This window comes from Vigna angularis, chromosome 9 (genome assembly GCF_016808095.1).
Source record: "Vigna angularis cultivar LongXiaoDou No.4 chromosome 9, ASM1680809v1, whole genome shotgun sequence".
In the NCBI taxonomy this organism is placed as follows: Eukaryota; Viridiplantae; Streptophyta; class Magnoliopsida; order Fabales; family Fabaceae; genus Vigna; species Vigna angularis.
Window position 1 is genome coordinate 10,264,076 of NC_068978.1, and position 21,286 is coordinate 10,285,361.

General features: G+C 34.3%; 1 protein-coding gene across 1 annotated transcript; it reads right to left on the bottom strand.

Annotated features, from left to right (window-relative positions):
* Nucleotides 1-5,277: 5,277 nt before the first annotated feature.
* On the bottom strand, nt 5,278-9,494 carry LOC108346476 (subtilisin-like protease SBT4.14). The gene is made up of 10 exons (XM_017585553.2): nt 9,397-9,494; nt 9,193-9,290; nt 8,949-9,092; nt 8,720-8,825; nt 7,996-8,509; nt 7,181-7,278; nt 6,879-7,103; nt 6,617-6,725; nt 6,127-6,340; nt 5,278-5,886 (listed from the first exon to the last, which is right to left on the bottom strand). The coding sequence occupies exons 1-10, from the start codon at nt 9,492-9,494 to the stop codon at nt 5,354-5,356; spliced, it is 2,139 nt and encodes a 712-aa protein (XP_017441042.1). The 3' UTR covers nt 5,278-5,353.
* Nucleotides 9,495-21,286: the final 11,792 nt, after the last annotated feature.

Genomic DNA, 21,286 nt, shown 5'->3' on the forward strand with positions numbered 1-21,286 from the left:
CACTAAGCTCTCTACATACTCATCTAGGTTATGCGAGTTGTCTAGGCTCCTTCCTAGGCAATTTACTTGTTTGGTCAGCCTATTACTTTATTCAACTCTTTGCTACTCGATAATCTTGCTGAGTTTCCAAATCTACTTGACAATTTTGTCTAGTTCTTCACTCACTCATTCCTCACTCAATTGTACATTATAACTTTCGTTCAACATATTTACAAAGAAGTCGTCATGAGTCATGATGACTTCACCTTTTCAAAATTTTATGAAGAAATCGTTAGGACTCATGAAGACTTATCCTTAATGTATAAATTATAAGTCAACTACTCCATTTTTGTAATTTATGAGGTAAATTACTCTATTTTTAAAAGTTTTCCTATTCTTAAGAATCTTGTGTTCAATAAAGTATTATACTATGAATCTTATTTACTCATGTTCAATGAAGTTATGTAACATCTCAGATTATATAAAATTATATAATATAGTAGTCCACATTTTAATATAATAGAACAGTTGGAAGAGGAAGAACCACATATAAAGTATTAAGATTACAGTCATCCCAAAATGGCTATAATTTAAAACTTTAAACACGACAGAGTATTTCAAACTACACAAAACGTTTATGAATCCTAACTAGGCTAAGCAGCGGCGCCATCTCCCTCCAAGGCCTGCTCTAGAGGCACCTCATCTACCTCTGCTCACATCCAAATGGATGATCATTGCAAAAGGAAACACCACACACAAGAAGACACAAAAACAAGCAGAAGGGTGAGCTAGATATACAAAAATCATGTTATAACAATCACACACAACATGCAAGTTTAATTCAAAGTTACTAGAACACATAACATAATTTGTTACACTTTAAACTTGACTCATCCAGACTTAGAATGATTGTCGAGCTATGGCGGGTCATGCACTCGTGGTGGCTTCTACTGCTTCATAAAGCCATTGCCAATGGGTTTCACCCTACCACACTCACGAGGTTAGTCTGTACCGCGCCTTGGAGCACACTGGAAGCCTCCAAGACTAAGACTTCCTACTACTCCTCACGACATAGATCGATCCTCTCTAAATGAGAAGAAAGACTATTGGAGCTTCAGGATAACCCCCAAGACTGAGCATCAATGCAAATCATCCTAAACATACTAAGGGCACCACCATGTATCCCCTCCTTGAGAATCATGGAATTACGTCCAATAACCACACTTATCATTTTCAATACCAACCACAACCTCTTTACTCGTACCTTTTCAATTTAACCACAGTACAAAAATCATACATTGCCTTTCAGTCATCACACACACTTAATTCAAACCAAAACAAATAGCTAAAGAGTAGACTGGACTCAGATGATTCACTCAGCACACTCCACTAGCAAGGCGAGATAGGAGCTTCTCGCACAACGCACCTTCGCTCGCAAGGTGAATTAGTTCGTTGAGGTACCAGACCTCAAACCTCTCGCATAGCACACCCGAGTCGTTATGCGAGAGCCTAGACAGAGACCAACCCCCTAAAACCTCTCGCTATGCGCCCAATTCGCCTTTCGAATTAAACTGGCAGTGGCTCCAAGCCACCACTAGTCGCATAGCGCCCAGATTCGCTATGCGAATCACCAGACAAAGAGAAGCACCCTCCAGTCATTCACACAGCGCACCAGCTCGCACAACGAATGACTCAAATAGAGAGCACCCTCTTCAAGGACTCGCTATGCGAGACCATTCGCGTAGCGAGTCTGCATAATCTACAAAACGCAAAATCTGCAGAATTATGCACTCACACACCCCCTTACCATTTCTAGGCCTTTTCTCCAATTTATAACACCTTAATTCATGTTTTAAACCTAATTAAACTTGTCTAGATGTTCCTAAACCTTCCTACTACAATTCTAAAGTGATTACAACTCAACTTTTACTCTTGAACATCAATTTCCACAACTTGAGGACCCCAAACTCAATTCTAACACTTTGCACTTATTTGGACCACTTTGATGACTCAAACAAGTCATAATACACTTACTAAGACTGCCCCTACAGACCACAATAGTCTTTGACTTCTAACTCTCAAAATCACTACCTCACTTCCTCTATAAAGACCTAAAACACTACCAAACCTCTTTACTTTCAACATAACAGCTGCTATCTCATAATATACTCATCTAACATACTCAATTATAGTTACACATCACATCTACCACAGTTCACAAACCACAATTCAAATTGTTTACAGATGAACATTATAGTACATATCATTCCATACACTCCAACTTAAAATGTAACCCAAACAGCAGAAATAATGCATAATCCAGTACATACACCTAACATATAACTAGTTATAAAGAAGTATTCTAGCTCCCATTACCTCAAAACTTCACAGTCCAGCTCAAAGGCTCGCCTCAACAATACCTTGAGTTGTGAGGAACCTAGACAACACCCTACAAACCACCACTGGGTGATCAAGAACAACTCTTAGAGCTAGAATTTGGACAGGAAATGCAAGAGAGGAAAGCATAAGACGCATGCAATCAGTAGAGATTGCATGGTTTAGATCCAAAACAGCGAAGGAAAGGGAAAAACAGCTTACCGGTCAGAATGAAGAAATTGATCGGTCAAAGGCGGAGCCCTCTACGTCGTGGAAACTTGGACACCACCTGATTGACAATCCAACGACATGATGAGAAGAAATGGTAGAAAGAAGGCAGAGGAACTTGAAGAAATGAGTTCTAGAGAGAGATAGAAGGATTTGGCTAATGAACCAGGATGTTCTAAAAATTATATTTATACTGGTGAATGTGTTTTAACATTAAAATCTGGTTTCATTAACGTAATACACCTATCAGCTTTCTAATTCTAATTTTTCAGGTCCTCACAAGTTATACTCTTTCTTTTTTAACTTAGACATTTTGGGATTGTCTTTTTACTTTTTGAAGTTTCATAAAAAAATCAAGAAAAAGAAAAAGTTCATTATTGATTTTTTTTAGTTTTCTGTTGGCTCTATAATTAAATTAACAAATTTTTGCTGATTGTCTATGATTTTTTTAGTGAGTGTACAACACATTTTTTTCTCTCTTTTGACTCCTCTAATGATTACTAAAATAACACTCTCCTTGACCTAAAAGACCATTAGACTAGCTTAAGGTTCAAATAGGTAAAATCTTTGCTTTAAAATGGTCTCCAAATTTTTTTTTAGTACTAATATACCTTTATTAAATGGTCTTAAAAGAGTAAGAGTAACATGACACACATTGACAATCATTTGACACACCTAACAAGAGTAAAATGGTCTTAAAAGAATGAATTTTTATAATTTTTTAAGAAAGTAAGAAATAAAAAAGGGTAATATCAAGTGAATGTAAAAAAATTATGTGTCAAAGTATCATTTTTCCTAAATTAATTGTAAAATTATGTTTGAGAATAAAATTAAATTAAATCATTACATGTTAATTTGTATAGGTATTAAAGAGAATGATTAGTTATCTTTATTCTCTTACTAATCAATTTTGATTTTTATCTTCATATTTTATCTCTCTGTGACTTCTATAGGAATTTTACTCCTTGGCTTATTTGCTTTCTTCTTGAAAATTACTTCATTAGTTTAATTTGATACATTAGTCAATACTCATTAATTTATTATCATCTCTTTTCTGCAGCTGTCTCATGATCTCCTATGGTACATTTTAACAAATTATTTTATTACTAAATATAAAAATTTCATTTTTAAGTTTGCTTTACACATTATAAACCCTTGAACTACCTCTGCATTAAGCATCACCTCCTAGTTATTGCATTAAGAGTCATTTGACTCAAGTTTAGAGAGCTATTTTCTTGTATCTAGGTGCATGCGCCCATTCATAATGAAGTATCTAGCACTAAGTGTTACTTTTGTTTATGTGACACTTTTTGCTTATTTTCATTGCTTCTTCTTTAGAAAATATGTCTTTAGGTGATTGAGAAGAGGGTTAAGGTTTTGGGCTCTTAGGCCTTATTCTTTTGAGTGGATTTGAGGGAATTTGAAGATAAATTTTTTTGGCATGTATTTGAGTGAATTTAGAGGTAAATGAGAGTGAATTTGGAAGTAAAATTTGTAAGAATTAGTATAGAATTGTATTGACGTGACAAATTAAAAAAAATTATTTCCAAATTCACTCTCATTTACCTCTAAATTCACTCAAATAAACGACAAAAAAATTTATCTTCAAATCCTCTCAAATTCCCTCAAATGAACAAGGCCTTAGGGTTATCTTGAAGACCACAATTTTCATAATTGGATCTTCGTCTACTTCCATTGTGCATATTTTCTTTTTTGTACTCTTTTTTTCATTGGGGTTAGATATTTAATTAATGAAAATCACGTGTAATTTGTATTATCTATATTTATATATGTCTTTCCATTGTTAATATTTTTTTTCTATGATTAATGTTTGTTGGTTTGATCAACCATTGATTGATATTTGATTTATTGAGTACTAAAAAATATTTTTTATTATTTAGAACTAAAACAAAAATATCTATGAAGCTTTTATCTAGAATTGAGTTTGACTAATTATTGTAATTCTTGTGAAAGAAAGTTTTCATAATTGACTTTTTAAAAAAATAGAGTTTTTCTACTAAGGAATTGGGATGGGAGTAATTAAATTGAAAAAAAAAAGTGAGTAATAATTTCCATAATAGTAAAGTTTGATAAAGTTTATATACCATATCCTTTGTAATTTATCTTGAATTTCAATTTTTTGATCCCAAAAAAGAGTGTTATTTGTTTTTTTCTTTTTGCATAATTTTAGTTATTGAATCATTAACACAATTTATGAAAATAATCTTGTGTTTAAATTAGTTATCTTTTTATTTATTTTTACACTCTTCTACTTTCCATCACTTCTAAAACAAAAATTACATAATTAAAAATTAAATTATTTTATTATTAAACATTTCTTGATATACTTTTATTACGAATATCTAATATATTTTCTTACATTGCTTTCAATTAATAAAAATATATAATTAATTCTTAATAAAAATAAATGCAAAATAAATAAAATTATTCTAACTATTGTCTTTTTTAGTGGGACCAATTTCTCAATATAAGATTAGCATAAAAGAAAATTCAACCCTAAAGACTAGTGGGGAATATTTAAGTTCAAGTCAACGTGACTTTTAAGTTTTTAAGAAAAAGGAAATGAAAAAATACTTCTGTTTTTAAATTAAAAAGTCATGGCTTTCATAAATACATATTAATATTTCATTTCATTTTCTTTATTTTAAAATGTAAGAAATAAGTGAAGATTTATTAAAAAGAATATCAACATTGAGCTCAAGAAGAGCCATATGTTTTAGCACACAGGCAATGAATGCTACAAGCTTGATTATGGACTATAGATAACAATAGGGCTCCTAACAATGTAACGTGTGCTTCTCCAAATAAGGGAACCTGATACTATTTTCATGCTTGCCATAGATTTTGCTTTCACCACTACCTTGAAGCTCTTCTTCTGCTGAGTATGAGAGAAAATGAGGCTTGCAGGTTTCACTGTGATCTCCACTCCTTTGGGAGATTTGATGGTGGCATTGAAGATGGTTGGAGCAGGACCAACATTGGTCACTCTTCTCCTGAAAACTCCTACTGTTGTGCCTGAGTTGTTTTCCACACTAAGTTGCATGGTGGGGTAGTTGAGAGCATCATGGCCAAGTCCTGGAAGCAAAGAGGTGCAGTTCACAGGAGAGCCAACTAACACTGATAGAGTGGAACCATTATAGCCCTCATGGCATAAAAACTGAACATATGCAAAGTCATCCATGTCATAGACTAAACCAGGGCTCACAGCTCTTGTAGGGCTCACTTGACCAGCACCATAGGCAAATTCTGCCTCCTTGTTAATTCTCTGGCTCATAGGTTTAGCTGAACAAAGAAGTAGATAGACAAGTCAAAAGTCAAGCCTTCTTAAAACATAGTGTTTAATACCTGCTAGTGTCGGTGTCATCAAGCTTAACCAATCAGAAATTGTAGTTGGTAGGTACAACTTTTATGAAAGTCTTTTACACTAATTACTCTATAAGACATGAGACACAAAAGGCTTCAGATTTTGCATATGATGAAACAAAACAACCAGCAAAAGTGGAAATAGGCTTTGACTCTCACCTGTAGTAATAATGGCTGATCTTATTGCAGCAGGAGACCAATTGGGGTGAAATGATTTCACATATGCTGCTACACCAGAAACATGAGGGCATGCCATAGAAGTTCCAGACATAAGTGTAAATTCTGAAAACTGGGTATCTCCTTTCTCTCCAGTAATTGACTTCATAGGTGTATAAGATGCCAAGATGTTAAGGCCAGGAGCTGTAACATCTGGCTGCATCAAAAAGATTGGAAAAAATGTTATTTGACACCATTTGATTACCACCTTACAACTTTTCTAGGAGGGAAATGGTCTTAATAATAGTTAACTTTTGTATTTCTAAAGAAAAAAGAGAGTAATGAGGAATAGTGTTAAATGGGTGTAAAAAAATTTCTGGTGTCAAAGTACCTTATCTGATTAGATTATAAAACTTACTCAGTTCCTCAAATAGTAGCTAAATGGTCAATATACTAACAGATAGCATTATGATTGCTTTGCAGCCTCTGGTACCTTGAGAATATGTTTAGATGCTGGATTTGGACCCCTAGATGAAAATGAAGCAGTAAATGGAGCTGGAATCTTTACTTCGTGGGTCTTATGTATTACTGCTGATGGTGATCTTAGTTTAACAAGAAATTAAAATAAGTTATCTAGAGATGATTAAGTAGAAGAGTGTTGTATTGTAACAATGATTCATTTATGATAAGCTTGTTAAGGAAAAGTAAACAAGTAACCAAATATGGAGAGAGCAATGAAGAGAATCTTATCATACCTTGTGGAGTGTGTATAATTGATAATAATTTGACCTATGCTACTATTCACTATGGTAGCTGGAGCCATGAATATTTGGGCAATTTCAAAAACTTGGTCAGTTTCCATTATAGTACCAATGCCACCAATTCCTTTCACAACAGATTCACTGCCCCAGCCACTTAAACTACAGTATACAAGTTTTCCTTTCACCTTATTTGGATCCAAGGAGTCTTCAAAGCAGAACCTGTCAATGCATTGAATTGTTCTTTGCTAATATGGAAAGCTTAACAATGTGCTGTCAAAAGAAACAAAAAAGAATACCTAGCATTTTCCTTGCTTCCAGAGTTTCTGGCTGCATCAGTCCCATTGACAAGGGGGTACTGTTTCTGTTTTGGATTGAAGGTGGTCAGCCCTCCCCCCTGCATTTTCACACAGTTGGATGTGTAGGAATATAGAGTGAATTTTAGTAACCATAAGGTAAATATATATAGTCCTTTTAACCAAATAAAGTTAATTTTTTTTACATGTTAAACAGTATTTCAAGTTGACATTTGAGCTGTATTTGGTCTGTGTAATGACAAACTACATTATTTGATCTTGGATATTGATGTGTAAAATTTTGTACACCATGTTTCACTTCTGTTTTTCATGGATTTTCTGTTAGGCTGTGACCTAATTCCATGATCATTATTTGTTAATTTCTCTTAAGATGTTTTTATTGCATTAAGTTGTGTTTTTCTGGTTTTGAAAAGATTGCTGGTGGACTGAAATAGAGGAAGAGAAACTGGATCGGTGAAATATCATGATACAAGTTCAATGTAGTAACTTGTAAAGACTTGCAACTTATAACAATGTAGACTCACCTTAAATACTGAGTTACATGCATCATGACTCAACTTGAAGTCTATCAGAATCACAGAAATTTCTCAGTTCTCATACAGAAACAATAACTGAAAATCTCCTCTACATTCTCATAATTGATTTCAATGCAAAAATTTCCTCTGTATAGATAATTATAGGTGTATGTGAAATTAAAAATTGGTTAATTGTGAACACAACTGTTTTCATTTTAAAATATGGTAAAGTTGCTGTGGTTATGTGGAAGAACATATGTGAATGCCAAAGTAAGAACTTACAGAAAAATTCTTTCCATTTCCCAACTGAATAGTGCTCCTGAAATCCCTACCAATGGCACTAGCAGCCACTGTTACAATCCATGGTGCAGTATTTGTGACAGTTGCCATGAATGGTCCATCATTTCCAGCTGAGGCCACAGTGATTATGCCTTTCCTCATGGCATGAAATGATCCAATTCCTATAGAGTCCTGCACATAATTTGGATTCCCTCCACCAATGGAAATGGATATGACATTAACACCATCATGTATAGCAGCTTCAAATGCTGCTAGTATGTCCATGTCTGCACAATCATCACTCGCCCAGCAGACTTTGTAAACTGCCAATCTGGCTGATGGCACAGCACCACGAGCCGTTCCTTTGGCTATGCCAAAGAGACTTGCATCTGGGACAACAGTTCCTGCTGCTGTTGATGCAGTATGAGTTCCATGACCAACCACATCTATGGGGGATAATATGTCAGATGGATCAGGCCTTCCACCAATCTTGAAATATCTGGCTCCTATCAGCTTGCTTCAAGTATTCCATGGACAGAATACTAATATTTAATTCAACTATTAAATTATTCATTTTAGTAGTTATTTTTTAATCTTTTTCTCTGTCCACTTATATCAATAGTTTCAAGTAAACTACTTTCAGATAAGTAAACGTAAAATTTAACTAAAACATGATCACAGATTCAAAAAACAGTGACAAAAATGTACAGAAGAATAGGGATGTTACCTATTGCAGCCTGAAAAATTTGCATATTTATCACAAGTTCCTTTCCACTTTGCAGGTGGAGGACCAAATCCATCGTCCTTGAAGCTTTGAAGCTGAGGAGTGACCCCTACCTCGTCAATATGGAGAGACACAATGTCAGTTAAACCATGTAAGTTTCACTATGTGTGTGTGTGTGTGATATCAAGAACAAGGATGAAATATTGAAAATGGAATGTAAAGTATGATGAACCTGTATCCAAAAGAGCCACAATTATGTCACTTTCTGATTTCAGTTTTCTCTTAGCAGTCAAAGGTAATCCTATGAAGTCCCATGATCTTGTTGTGTGTAGCTTGCGGTACTGATTTGGAATAACAGAAACTACTTCATCCATGGCTAAATATAGCAAGCAAGAAAGTAAAAAAAGTGACTAAAACTAAAACTACTCACTAATTGACAAATAACATGAATAAACTAGGGAAAAATGACCACATGCCAGACAAGTTCTTAGCTTCATCCTCGGACAATTTAGCAGCAAATGCATTAAAGCTCTTTGTGTAGCTGTATACCATGGATTCTTTGGCTTCAAGGATGCTGCTAAGTAAACACAGTTCAAAACAAGAGCTACACAGTCACTTTTTTTGTGTCTTACGCTTGAAGAGTAAAGAATAAGAAAATGTTTATGATTTTATTAGGCCACCTTCCTTTAACAGCAGAGAGAATATTTAAATGGGCGTCTAGAGCTATGTCTCTACTCCCAGCATGATCTCCCAGGAAAACAATGTAAAAGTTCTGCATACATCTCAAATGTTGTGATCAGGCTCATATACAGTAGGAAACAGAATGACATGTTAGAACCTAAGCATAAATAGTGAATATGTGGTTGGTCTTTCCTTAAAAAAAAATAAAGGATTAAGTATGCTTGATACAAAATTGGATTTCGTTCATATCCCAAAATTTGATATATTTTGGTCTTCAAACTTCAAAAATAAATTAATATAGAGATTTTTAATCCAACAATATCAATTCTTTTAGGTGTTAAACAGTATTCTAAATTGGCATTTGAACAGTAACATGTCAGATGATTTAAACAGTTCAATTATCAGCCTGAAATACAGTTTAAAAGAGGTTGACGTTGTTGTGTTAAAAGACTGTATAAATTTGAAAAAATGTATCAAAATTTGGAATAGAGATGAATTGCAATTTCGTATCCAATTAACTAAAAACATATTTAACCAAAAATTAAAATAGTACATATGTATTCAGATATAAAGAATAATTGAGGAGAATAAATTGATTGCCTTTTGTTTGTCACCATCAGCTGAAGCATTTCTCAGCAGAAGCAGAAACAATGGAAACCAAAGAAAAGGAGTTGGGAAGTTTCTGCATGAACATAGTGACATCTTAGGCTTATAACTCATTAACATACGGATAAACAGTGTACAGCTTCCAAGAAGAACCTTATATACTGTAGAAAAGAAAGAATACAGAAGCAGGTTTCAACTAGTTTTGCTTCTTTCAATTATTAATCAAGGTTTTTGGTGGGGGAAACTTGCAAGTCAGATTACAGAATTTCTGATTCCACCTTTGACTACAGTCAACATCACATTGCTTCTTCAGGATAAACTTCTACTAACATTCTCATTTTCATCATCTTTGTTGGTCTTATCATATAGCAGTGTTAATGAAGATTAATAATGCTGAAATCTCCTAGTTTTTTTGTCTTGGGTTCAAAATCAACAGATGATGAGAAATTGAAGAGTTTGAGAAGTTTGATATTGCTTAAGTGCAGAAGAGACATTGCTTAAAGAAAATAGTCATTTGCATTAAGAACCCTTTATTCCTTGAATTCCAATGCAAGAGAGTTAACCATTTGGAAAATATTATTTGTTTTTCATTAGCATAGCTTGAAGTTTAACCTAAATGAATCACAAGTTGATGATATTAAACAATTGGCAGTGTCCCTCTTAGCTTTTTCTTATTACCTTGTAGAACAACAATGTATAAGAATTTACTTTGATTTCCTTGTATGGATTAATTCATGATCTTGTTTATTGGTACATTTTTATTATTTTTTTATTAGAAAATAAGTTTTAAATCTAATTTATTCTTACAAAATTAATTTATAAGATTTTAATTTAGTAATAGGTGATACAATAGTTTTAATAAATCATACTAAAAAAATTTTAATCTAATATTAGATGAAGTTTATTATCTTAAAACAATATTAATTAGAAAATGAAGTTATATGATAAAAATTATTTTATTTATATATTATTAAAAATATATAATTCTTAATTTGTAATTACCATAATTTTATTTCATTGCTTTTATAGAAAAGTTTTCACATAGAGAAACAAATCTATTCACGTTTTTAGAAAGAACCTTTTTACTTTTGAAAAAGAAACTATTATTAAATCAATTTATTAATATGTATTTAGTAATGTAATAAAATAGTGTTAAAAACCCTTTGAGACAGACAATTAGTCCTTATCACTCCTTGTTCCCTCCTTAAGATTTAAGATAAAGGTCTCACATTCTTTTCAACATCCTTTAAAGCTTTATAGAAATTCTCAAACTATTAATTCCTATAAATGATTTTTTTTTATAATGAAATTTATTCTATTTTCTAAAATTTCAACCATTTATATTTCTCAAAAAGTTATGTGACATTTTTTTTACATTAAAGTTTTTCTTCAGATTTTTTGTTGACTTATAACTTCCAAATTAATCTCTTTTAAACAAGAGTTGTTTCTTAGTTGTGAGAAAGGATGAATATTTCATATATCTTTCTCTATTTTGTTTATTTGAATATTAAAGAAATTACAATTAATTAGATCATGGTGCATGTTATTTAAAGTTAATATTAGAATTAACTATATAATGGACCGATAAGATGCATAAAATAAATGTTTATGAGAATATCAAAGTTAAAAGATAATGTAAAATTAAATAATGATAAAAAATAAATAAAAATATCAAATAACATCAAATTAAATATATAATAAATTAGTTATGTTTACAATTTGAATAGAAGTTGTTATCTACATTTCTATTCCAAAATAGATTCAACCTAAGAAAAAAATATTTAATTAGAAATTGAAAATTACAATATTCCAAATAGGGTTTAAGAACTAAAACATCTAACTAACTTAGTAGAATATGCTTACAACTTGTCATATTAATCATGCATGATAGTTGTACCATCTAGAATCATCTCGGTGTTAGATCGACCACCCTAGACACTAGAGAACATTCTCATGAAAAGATATGAGAATAAAAAGTACATTATCATATTATTTAATCGAACTGTAGAGAGTGATGTCCTAATGTCGATGTTTGAACTTAACTTGAAAAAAATAGATCACATGATTATTATTCTTAATGAACTTGTCATATTTTCAACCTGTGAAAAGTTGAACTTATCTCTACGCGTAAGGCAATGTCCTTTGGGCCGATATCTATCTTTGGGAGAGACTAGTGGATCTTGATATTGATCATCTACTAGTTGAGTCAATCGTCGTATGCGTACGAGATGTTTAGAGACCGACTTAAAGGATTGAGCCATAATTTGGGACCCAAGTTCATCTATTAGCTAGTTTAATTTTTATTAAGCGATATAGGATTTTTTTTATCTGGTTATTATTTTTGTATATTGTTATTATTTTCTCTTAGTTTTTAGAGAATAAACAAATTGTAACAAATTGTAACTTATTTTCTCTTATGATCAATGAACATAATTGTTTTGGCCTTAATGATTATTACTTTGAATTAAGAGAGGTTATTGTATTTTTTTGTCTTTGATTTAAGACTCTTAGTTTTTTTTACCGAAACAATAATCATAGTATCAAATGCAAAACTTGAAATTTTGTTGTTGCATCTAACATCATATATGGAATTCCACATTGTGGGAACATGAAGACACAATAGCTTTTTGCAATCAATTTTTTAAAACTCTATACACTTTGTGATGAAGACCTTACAAATTTGACAACATTTCTAATACTTATTGAATTATGCAACTCTTTTAAGTCATCAATCATAAAAATATTGTCTATCCATTATTAATTCACTCATATTCTTTATTTTTTTTAATATGTAACAACCATATGATTAGATGATTTATTATCAACTTGACACATTTCTAACTCTTCATTCTCTTAAAATTTCCTATTATCTTTATGATTATATATGATTGAAAAACTAATCATCCTTTTTTTATACCTCCAATCATTGTCTATGAAATGTGCAATGAGTGTCAGGTAGTTTAAGTTATGAATTGACGTCTAACAATGGATAGTGAGTGCTACTTTTAATATAATTTGACTTAAAGAAGACCTTTATTTTAACCTAAAATGTTCCTCCATATACAACAAAAAACAATTTTCTTTAATGGAACAAAAAAACTATTGAATTGATTGTACAAATTCTTAATATTCTCACCCTCCATTGGTTGTTCATACACAATAATAAAAAGAAAATTTCCTCTCAACAAGCTTAAATATTATAAAATCAATACAATATATCCCATCTTATTTTCTCATACGTCAAACAATAATATAAAGGTTTAATGTTTCAGTAGGTCCATTTTTTCGTCCAGAATCTCAAATAAGTTTCCTACTTATTTGGTGTCTCAATTGGGTCCTATTTTTGAAAATTTGAAACAAATAGAGGCTTGCCGTTAAATTGGACAAACATTGTTTAAGAGGGCCTTACGTGGCATGCTGACAATATTGTTTAAATTGACGTGGCATTAAAAACCTGATTGTGAAGTGTATTTTGTAATTTATGAATTAAAGAATTAAGGGCAAATTGGGAAAAAGAAATTAAATTAAGGGCAAAGTGGGAAAAAAAATAAAATTAAGTGTAACCCCTTTCTCTGCAATTGACAAATCGAAAAATGATTGAGGAAAGAAGATTGGGGCTTGTATTAGGGTTCATGGGAGAAAAAAAAGATCATTTTTGTTCGATTGGAAGCGAGGGTTCCTGGGTGAAAAACATCGGCTTGAAACAAGGGTGCATGCGCGACGTTTGGAAGAAGTTGAAGCACGGGGTGAGGTGTGGGACCTTGTGTCATTGGAAGCACGAGGCTGAAGCACGTGGTGAGTGGAGGTTAATCTGAACAAAGGTCAGCGTTTGTGCTTTATTTTCTTAGTTTTTATAGTTGGGAAACTACAATATTGGGTGGTGGTCCCCCATAGTTTCAATGGTTTGGTCTGTGTTGTTGATTGCAATATGATGGTCCCCCATGTATGTTTAAAGTTATTTGAGTTTGTGTGAGTGGATTTTGTTATGGTTTTAATATATATATATATATATATATATATATATATATATATATATATATATATATATATATATATATATATATATATATATATATTTATATTTGTCGTCATATGTTTGCATAATAGGTGTGTGTAGATATATTTATATTGTGTTATGCAAAATGGACGACATTATTGACTTTGTTTTCCACCATGGAGGGAAGTTCATTAAGAATGATGGTACCCTGAAGTATGAAGGGGAGACATCTTCTTCACCCTCATGCACCTCTTGTGGTTGTTAGTGTAGTGAAAGGTTTTGAATATGATAATTTTAAAGATTTATGGTATTGTGTAGGAGAGGGTTTAGTGTTAGAAAATAGGTTGGAAAAATTGATTAATGACACTGGTGCCATGCATATGGCTAACTTAGCTAGGCTTAATGGTGAGGTTCATTTATACGTTGTACATGTTATTTCTAAGCCCGAAGTGATACATATGCTTGAATATATTACTAATGATCAAGGACAAGTTGAAGGTCATGGTGAAGTACAAAAAGAGGTGAATGAGGGTGAAGAAGATGGTGATGGTGTTGAAGTAGACGGTGAAGGTGATGGTCACGTACAAGAGGTGCATGAGGGTGAAGAAGATGGTGATGGTGTTGAAGTAGAGGGTGAAGTTGATGGTCATGTACAAGAGGTGCATGAGGTTGAAGAAGATGGTGATGGTGTTGAAGTAGAGGGTGAAGGTGATGGTCACGTACAAGAGGTGCATGAGGGTGAAGAAGATGTTCATGGTATTAAAGTTGAAGTTGAAGGTAATGGTGACGAAGAGCAACAGTTGAATGTGTGTGAAGGAGTTATGGAGGAAGAAGTTGATCTTTGTAGTTGGAGTACATCTACTGATGAAGGTGGTGTACATGGAAATAGTGAGTGCTTAGAGGGGCTAGTTGATGTGAGTGTTGAATGTGATATAGATGGTGATATAGATGGTAATGTGGAAGTAGAAGTAGAAAATCTTTCTGATAGTTCAGACAACAAGATTGATGATGATGATAGAGGTTTGTCAGATGAGGAGTGAAAATATGAGGAATCACTTAGTGCAACAGATAGTGATGAAGAGGTTAATGATAATGAAGGTTACGGGAGGTTTGGTACATTTTGTATGCCAAAAAGTATGGTAGACTTTACATGGGAAGTAGGGACTTATTTTGCTAAAAAGCAAGATATTTTAGATGTTGTAAAAGGTTATGCTTTGGAAAATGGGAGGAATATAAAGTTTGTAAAAAATGACAAAACAAGATTGAGGCACAAGTGCTTTGGTGCAAAACGAGAATGCCCATGGACCATATATTGTGCTTATATGGAGGTTGTGAAATCATGGCAGCTGAGAACTATAAATGACAATCATACTTGCAATAGGGAGTTCAACCTGAAGTTACTTGATGCCAAGTGGTTGAGCAAAAAGTTGGAGAAAACAATAACGAAAAATCTTAAAGTGAAGGGTGTAGATATTCGTGAAAAAGTTCAAAGGAAGTGGAACATAGGTATATCTAGGTGTATGGCTTATAGAGCCAAAACTATTGCTTCTGATCACATTGATGGGTCCTTTAAGGAACAATATAAGAGGATATATGATTATTGTTAACACTCCGGCAAGTGTACCGAATCTTATCAAGTAATAATAAATGGTAAGACCAAATATCGTTTCCCAAGAGACTAACGGCCTAGACATTCATGTGGGTTCTTGATTCTGATCACATTATAAGGGTCCTTTAAGGAACAATATAAGAGGATATATGATTATTGTTAACACTCCGGCAAGTACCGAATCGTATCAAGTAATAATAAATGGAAAGACCAAATATCGTTTCCCAAGAGACTAACGGCCTAGACATTCATGTGGGTTCTTGATTAATTAAGACTTGTAAACAAGATCATAATGTTTATAATGCAGAAAATAAATATGAATGCAAGTGTTGATCAATTGACTTGAAGAATGCACAGGTGATTGGTGTATAAAATATGGAATGATTATGTTGTTGGGGTTTCCGACTTATCTTATCCATTCTCATGTATTTATGAATTCATCTTCTTCATTAATGTTAATGTCACTTTCTAATTTACCTTAAACCCGATGTCTCAGTGAAGAAAGTCTACTCTTAATTACTAGATCACAATGTCTTGTATCCCCAGCAATTAATTATGCATTACATTCGCACAAAAGCTTAAAGACAACCAACTCTCCTATCCCTGTGTCTATGTAATATTGCTTTTGGAAGAATTTCCCGAGTTCTAGATTTCCCCATATGTTTCCATATCGACAACACCAAAAATCATGCAATTGAATGAGTTAAACAAAGTATGCATAAAGTGTAGAGGAAAAACCCTAACAATTAATGAAGTAAAGCATTTATAATATAAATCAATTCAATATATGAGAGTTTCACAGGATTACATCGTTTCCCCAACAACAATGGAGGTTTAGTTCACCATAGACATGGTGAAACTAGACGAAAATATGGAAAAGAATGAAAGATAAAACCCTAAAAGTTGAAAATCGAAGCTTCCGCATCTAAACTTCGCCTCCAAGGGATGAAAGGAGTGTTTTTGCGCCTCTTTCTGTCCAAAGATATGAACCCTAGGTCGTCCAAAACCTTAAATAGTTCATAAAAATAACATAAAACAGGTCCAAGCCCACGTCGTCGGCGCTCAACGCCCCAAAAGGGCGCCCAACGGTAGTTGTGACACTAAACTGACGCTGAACGATGGCGCTCAGGCGTGAAACAGTGGTTTCACCTCTAAATTGGCGCTCAGCGGTGCGCTCAGGCGTGAAACAGTGGTTGCACCTCTAAATTGGCGCTCAGCAGTGGTGCTCAAGCGTGAAACAATGGTTGCACCACTAAATTGGCGCTCAGCGCCCCAAGATGACGCTCAGCGCTATTTGCGATTCTTCTATGTGCTACTTTCCCTGCCTTCCCTAACTCCAGCTCCTTGCTACTTCAACTTCTTCATCCAATTCATCTTAATTCCTGTCAAAACAAGGAAAACCACGCATAAAACCAATAATACCACCTTCAACTCTCTTATTCTCACAACTTAAGCAAAAACATGATTTCAAGCTAGTTTCTAAGTCATAAAGGGTGTTTTTAATATCAAAATTAAGTATAAAAATAACGATATTTCAACCGTTATCACAACCCCAAACTTAGAACTTTGCTTGTCTTCAAGCAAATAAGATATAACTCAGTCTTCCACCAATCAATACAATGGTTCAACACATTCAAAAACTCTTTCTTCCAAGACAAGTAATTACTTAAATCAGCTCATCAAATAGAATTCAGTTAAGATGTACACATGCCTTGTTTAAAATCACTCATCATCATGGTGTTCACATAATCACATAATATCCAACAGATGCTTATTCTCATGAATGATCAATTAACTAAGCATAGATGTAATCATGTATTCATGGAACTATTCCTCACCGGACAAAGTGTTTCACTCAATCACACAGGTGTATATAGAGGTCACTCATTCACTCTACTTATCCCAATGTCACATAGAACAAAATTGTCTTTCATTTACCACAATCAAACATACTCACAGACAAGTATGATCACAAGAACGTTTCCATGGCTTGTAGCGTGGCTGGGCTAAGAAGCAAAATTGGTTTTTCAAGATCACAAAATCCTTGAGTTAAGAGAGTCATTCATAAATTTATCATTCAAATACAATCTCTCTTTAGACAAATCAATCTCACTCATTCCCAACTTTCCCCTTTTTGCATTGAGCTTTTCTTTCTTTGCATTCTATTTTCTTTTCTCTTTTTCATACTTGCTCAATACTTAGATCAATGCTTTTCATCACTTTCTCTTTCAATTCTCCCAATCAACCCCAAACTTGAACCTTTATCAATACCACACCATGATTCTCAACTTAACTCAAGGTAAAGATTTTCGCAAAGGATATGATCTGTTTAAGGCTTAAGGTTCAAAAAGGGTAGAACACTTTGTGCTCTCTGTCCTTTGGGCTAAAATCATACATTGGCTAAGAAAAGGGGTAATAAAAAATGGCCTTGATCATATGACACAAGCAAGCAAGTAGTTCAATCATAGAAACCTGGGCAAAATCATTCATGCTTTCAAAAGAATAACAATCATTCACAACAAATACTCTGGAGTTCAAAACCTCACATATAAACTAATTCAATGTTCCACATACACCAAATACACATCATGCTTAGCATCATAATCACAATCATAACATCATGCATCTGCTCACACAGTTTGTGAACAACCACCTATATATCAGCATCTTATGCAACATCTCAACATCAATCAATATCAAAGCATCATCAAGCAATATTCATCACACGCAGATCAATATCAAACCATCGCATCAAATATAAGTCTCAAACTGAGTACATCAACACCTATTCTGAAAACATAAGCAAAATAAAGTTCACAAGACAAAGATAAGCAACATCCTGTTCTACTGCAAATAGCATTCATCAGTAAATGCTATCATCATCCTCTACTAACAATCAGAGTCCTCCTCCTCCTCATCATCTTCCTCTTTCTTCATCACCATCTTCATACTCATCATCTTCATCATCATCCTCCATGGCCGAAGCTTCAGCTACTCCAGCTCCACTAGCCTGTGCCTGATCCTTTGGCCATCCCACCACAGTATTAAACTCGTCCATCGTCCACTACCATCTAGGGGGTGTATCATACATACCTATAATCATCTCTACAGTGGCCACCTGTCCTCTATGTAATGCATGCATCCTAGACTCCATCAGGGACATATACATGTCCCTCATCTGAAAAGGCTCTACATCCTGAGGCTGCACATGTGCTGGTGGTGGTCCTCTCCTATGAACTCTAGGAGGATGTGGTGGTGGCACTTGTTGGGCCGCCTCATCCAACATGCAATACTGGTTATAGTAGGAAGAATCAATCTCCTTCCTTGGTCGCTCCATCGACGGTGTGGAAGTATTCACCCCAGCTAACTCACACAGATGCGTGATCAAATATGGATGCTCTAGAGGTGCTTTGTCGTTCACAAAATTGGCACAAGTCTGAATCTCATTTGCTATGACCTGCCCAATATTAATATTCAACCCTTTAAGCACATAATAAAGGAAGATGGCCTTAATGGTAGTGATATCAGACACATGAGAACACGGCTGAATGTTGGCATGAGTGAATGTCATCCAGTACTTTGCCAAAGGAGTCAAATGGGATCTCCTAATATGAATGGGCGCATCATTCCTGTTCCTTTGGAAGTGTCCTCGAGGTACACACAATGTCCTCTCTACATCATCAAAATCTGTTCCCTCCTCCATACTCAATGCAAACTGACACTGTTCACTAGCCCACTCAGTATTCAGAAACATGTTAATAGTATCAGGATCATACCGAATAATCTTTCCTCTCACATAGCTCATGTACTTCTATGTATGAGTATTGCCAAATGGCCTTGCATTGGTGTAAAATTCATTGACTACTGCTATGTTTGCTGATGTAGGGTAAGTAGCTACATTCTCCCATCCTCTTCTTTCTAATTCCTCTCCAAATTGCGGGGCCAAGGATGGTATCCACCCCACTTTTCGCTCCATCAAAAGCCTTCGATCTTGAACTATTTGAAAGTGTCGCTCATGCTTATGAGAAAGGAATTTGTTTGAATAGAAACGTTCTGGCTCCTTTCTCTTGTTTCCCATGGTTTTAACTCTCTTCCCTGACGAGGAAGCCATCCCTGCATCAAAAATAATTCACAAAACCACAAGTAGCATTATCAAGCATTAGTATATGAACCATCAAAAACAATCCAAACCTACTATTCTTATCACCGCTGAGGACAAAACAGGGGCCATCAGTGTCACCTGCAACAAGAAACATTCAACCAGACAACAACAAATGGCCAGCAGCCAGAAAAACAACTTCTGCAGAAATCGCGCTGAGTGCCCCTTAGAAGGCCCTCAACGCCAGACAGTTCATCCATGAAAATGACCTAAGCCAGCCTTAAACACTACTCACATGCATTTTTCACAGTTCCAATCATCAATCAAATATTTTAATCAGTCCAAATAGTGATTATTTCAACAAATCATGCATAGATATCAAAATTCCTCAAGAATCATGCTTGGACCACAACATTCATTCAAAATCATACTTTGAAATGTCCTAAAATGTAAAATGCATGTACTTACTTGGTTGGGGATACTCAATGTGCGAAGAATGCCAAATAAAATTGGGGAGACCAAACCCTAATAGTAGTGCTCTCAACAAACCCCAAACTTGGATGGAAAAATGAAGAAAAATGGGTGGAGAAAGGGTTTTATGGAGGAGGATTAAGGAGAAAGTGGAGAGAAAACCTTTGGAGAGTGCTTTGAAGTGGTTAGAAAGAGTGAATGGAGCGGCTAGGGGTAGACCTAAGGTAAGGAAAGTGTCTCATGGGCCAACTTACACTGCGCCCGATTTTAACCTAAAAACCCAAGTCTACAGAAGTCGCGCTCAACACCCCCAACTGGCGTTGAGCGGTGTGCGCGATTCATCTCTCCTCTTTTCTTGCTTGCCCTAAGCATACTTAACCAATATTCACTCAACCTCAACTCTCAATTTTTCGAATTTCATGCATTTTTCACTCACTTCGCATACTCTCACTCAATCAATGCATTTAATCTCTCACACCACTCAAACATTCAACAATTAAGAATCTATAATGCAACTAGAACAAAAATAAATCAAAACAACAAAGATAAATTCAAACAACTGGGTTGCCTCCCACGTAGCGCTTGTTTAACGTCATGAGCCTGACCCATGAATCTTCCAGCATCCTTTAGTAGATGCATATCTTTCTCACCAACACCCATAAGTAGGTGTGTGTATAAGCATAGTATCCTTCAGTAGATACTCTATCGCCTAGCATCCATCCGTAGATGTTATGCCACAACAGTCTCATAACAAAATAAAACAGTGTTCCAAAATTTTAAATTACATCACCAAAATAAACAATAACTCAAAGAAATTAATGTTTTTAAATCACTGGGGTGCCTCCCAGTAAGCACTCTTTTAATGTGATTATCTTGACCCAATAAAACTCAAGTTCCATCTTTAATGTTGGTGTTCTACTTGCTTTCATCACATCAACTCAACAATTGCTTTCGGTCCACCTTCTTGACTCGTTTTGAATATGGAGCTTCAATCTCTATCACTCAATTCTCTTTAAAATCTTTCATAACCCACAACTTGTTCTTGAATCTTACAAGTGTGCCAAGTTTGAATTGTGCATCCACCAAGTCATCATGAACCATCCTTCC

What these genes read in the sequence shown, in the direction of transcription:
- LOC108346476 (XM_017585553.2), bottom strand. Translation starts at nt 9,494, where the DNA reads ATGCAGAACTTTTACATTGTTTTCCTGGGAGATCATGCTGGGAGTAGA. An exon ending in TGAAGCTAAGAACTTGTCTG is followed by an intron (nt 9,093 to 9,192) that starts GCATGTGGTCAT and finishes TGCTATATTTAG; the next exon opens with CCATGGATGAAGTAGTTTCT. An exon ending in CATCTAAACATATTCTCAAG is followed by an intron (nt 6,341 to 6,616) that starts GTACCAGAGGCT and finishes TTTTTGATGCAG; the next exon opens with CCAGATGTTACAGCTCCTGG.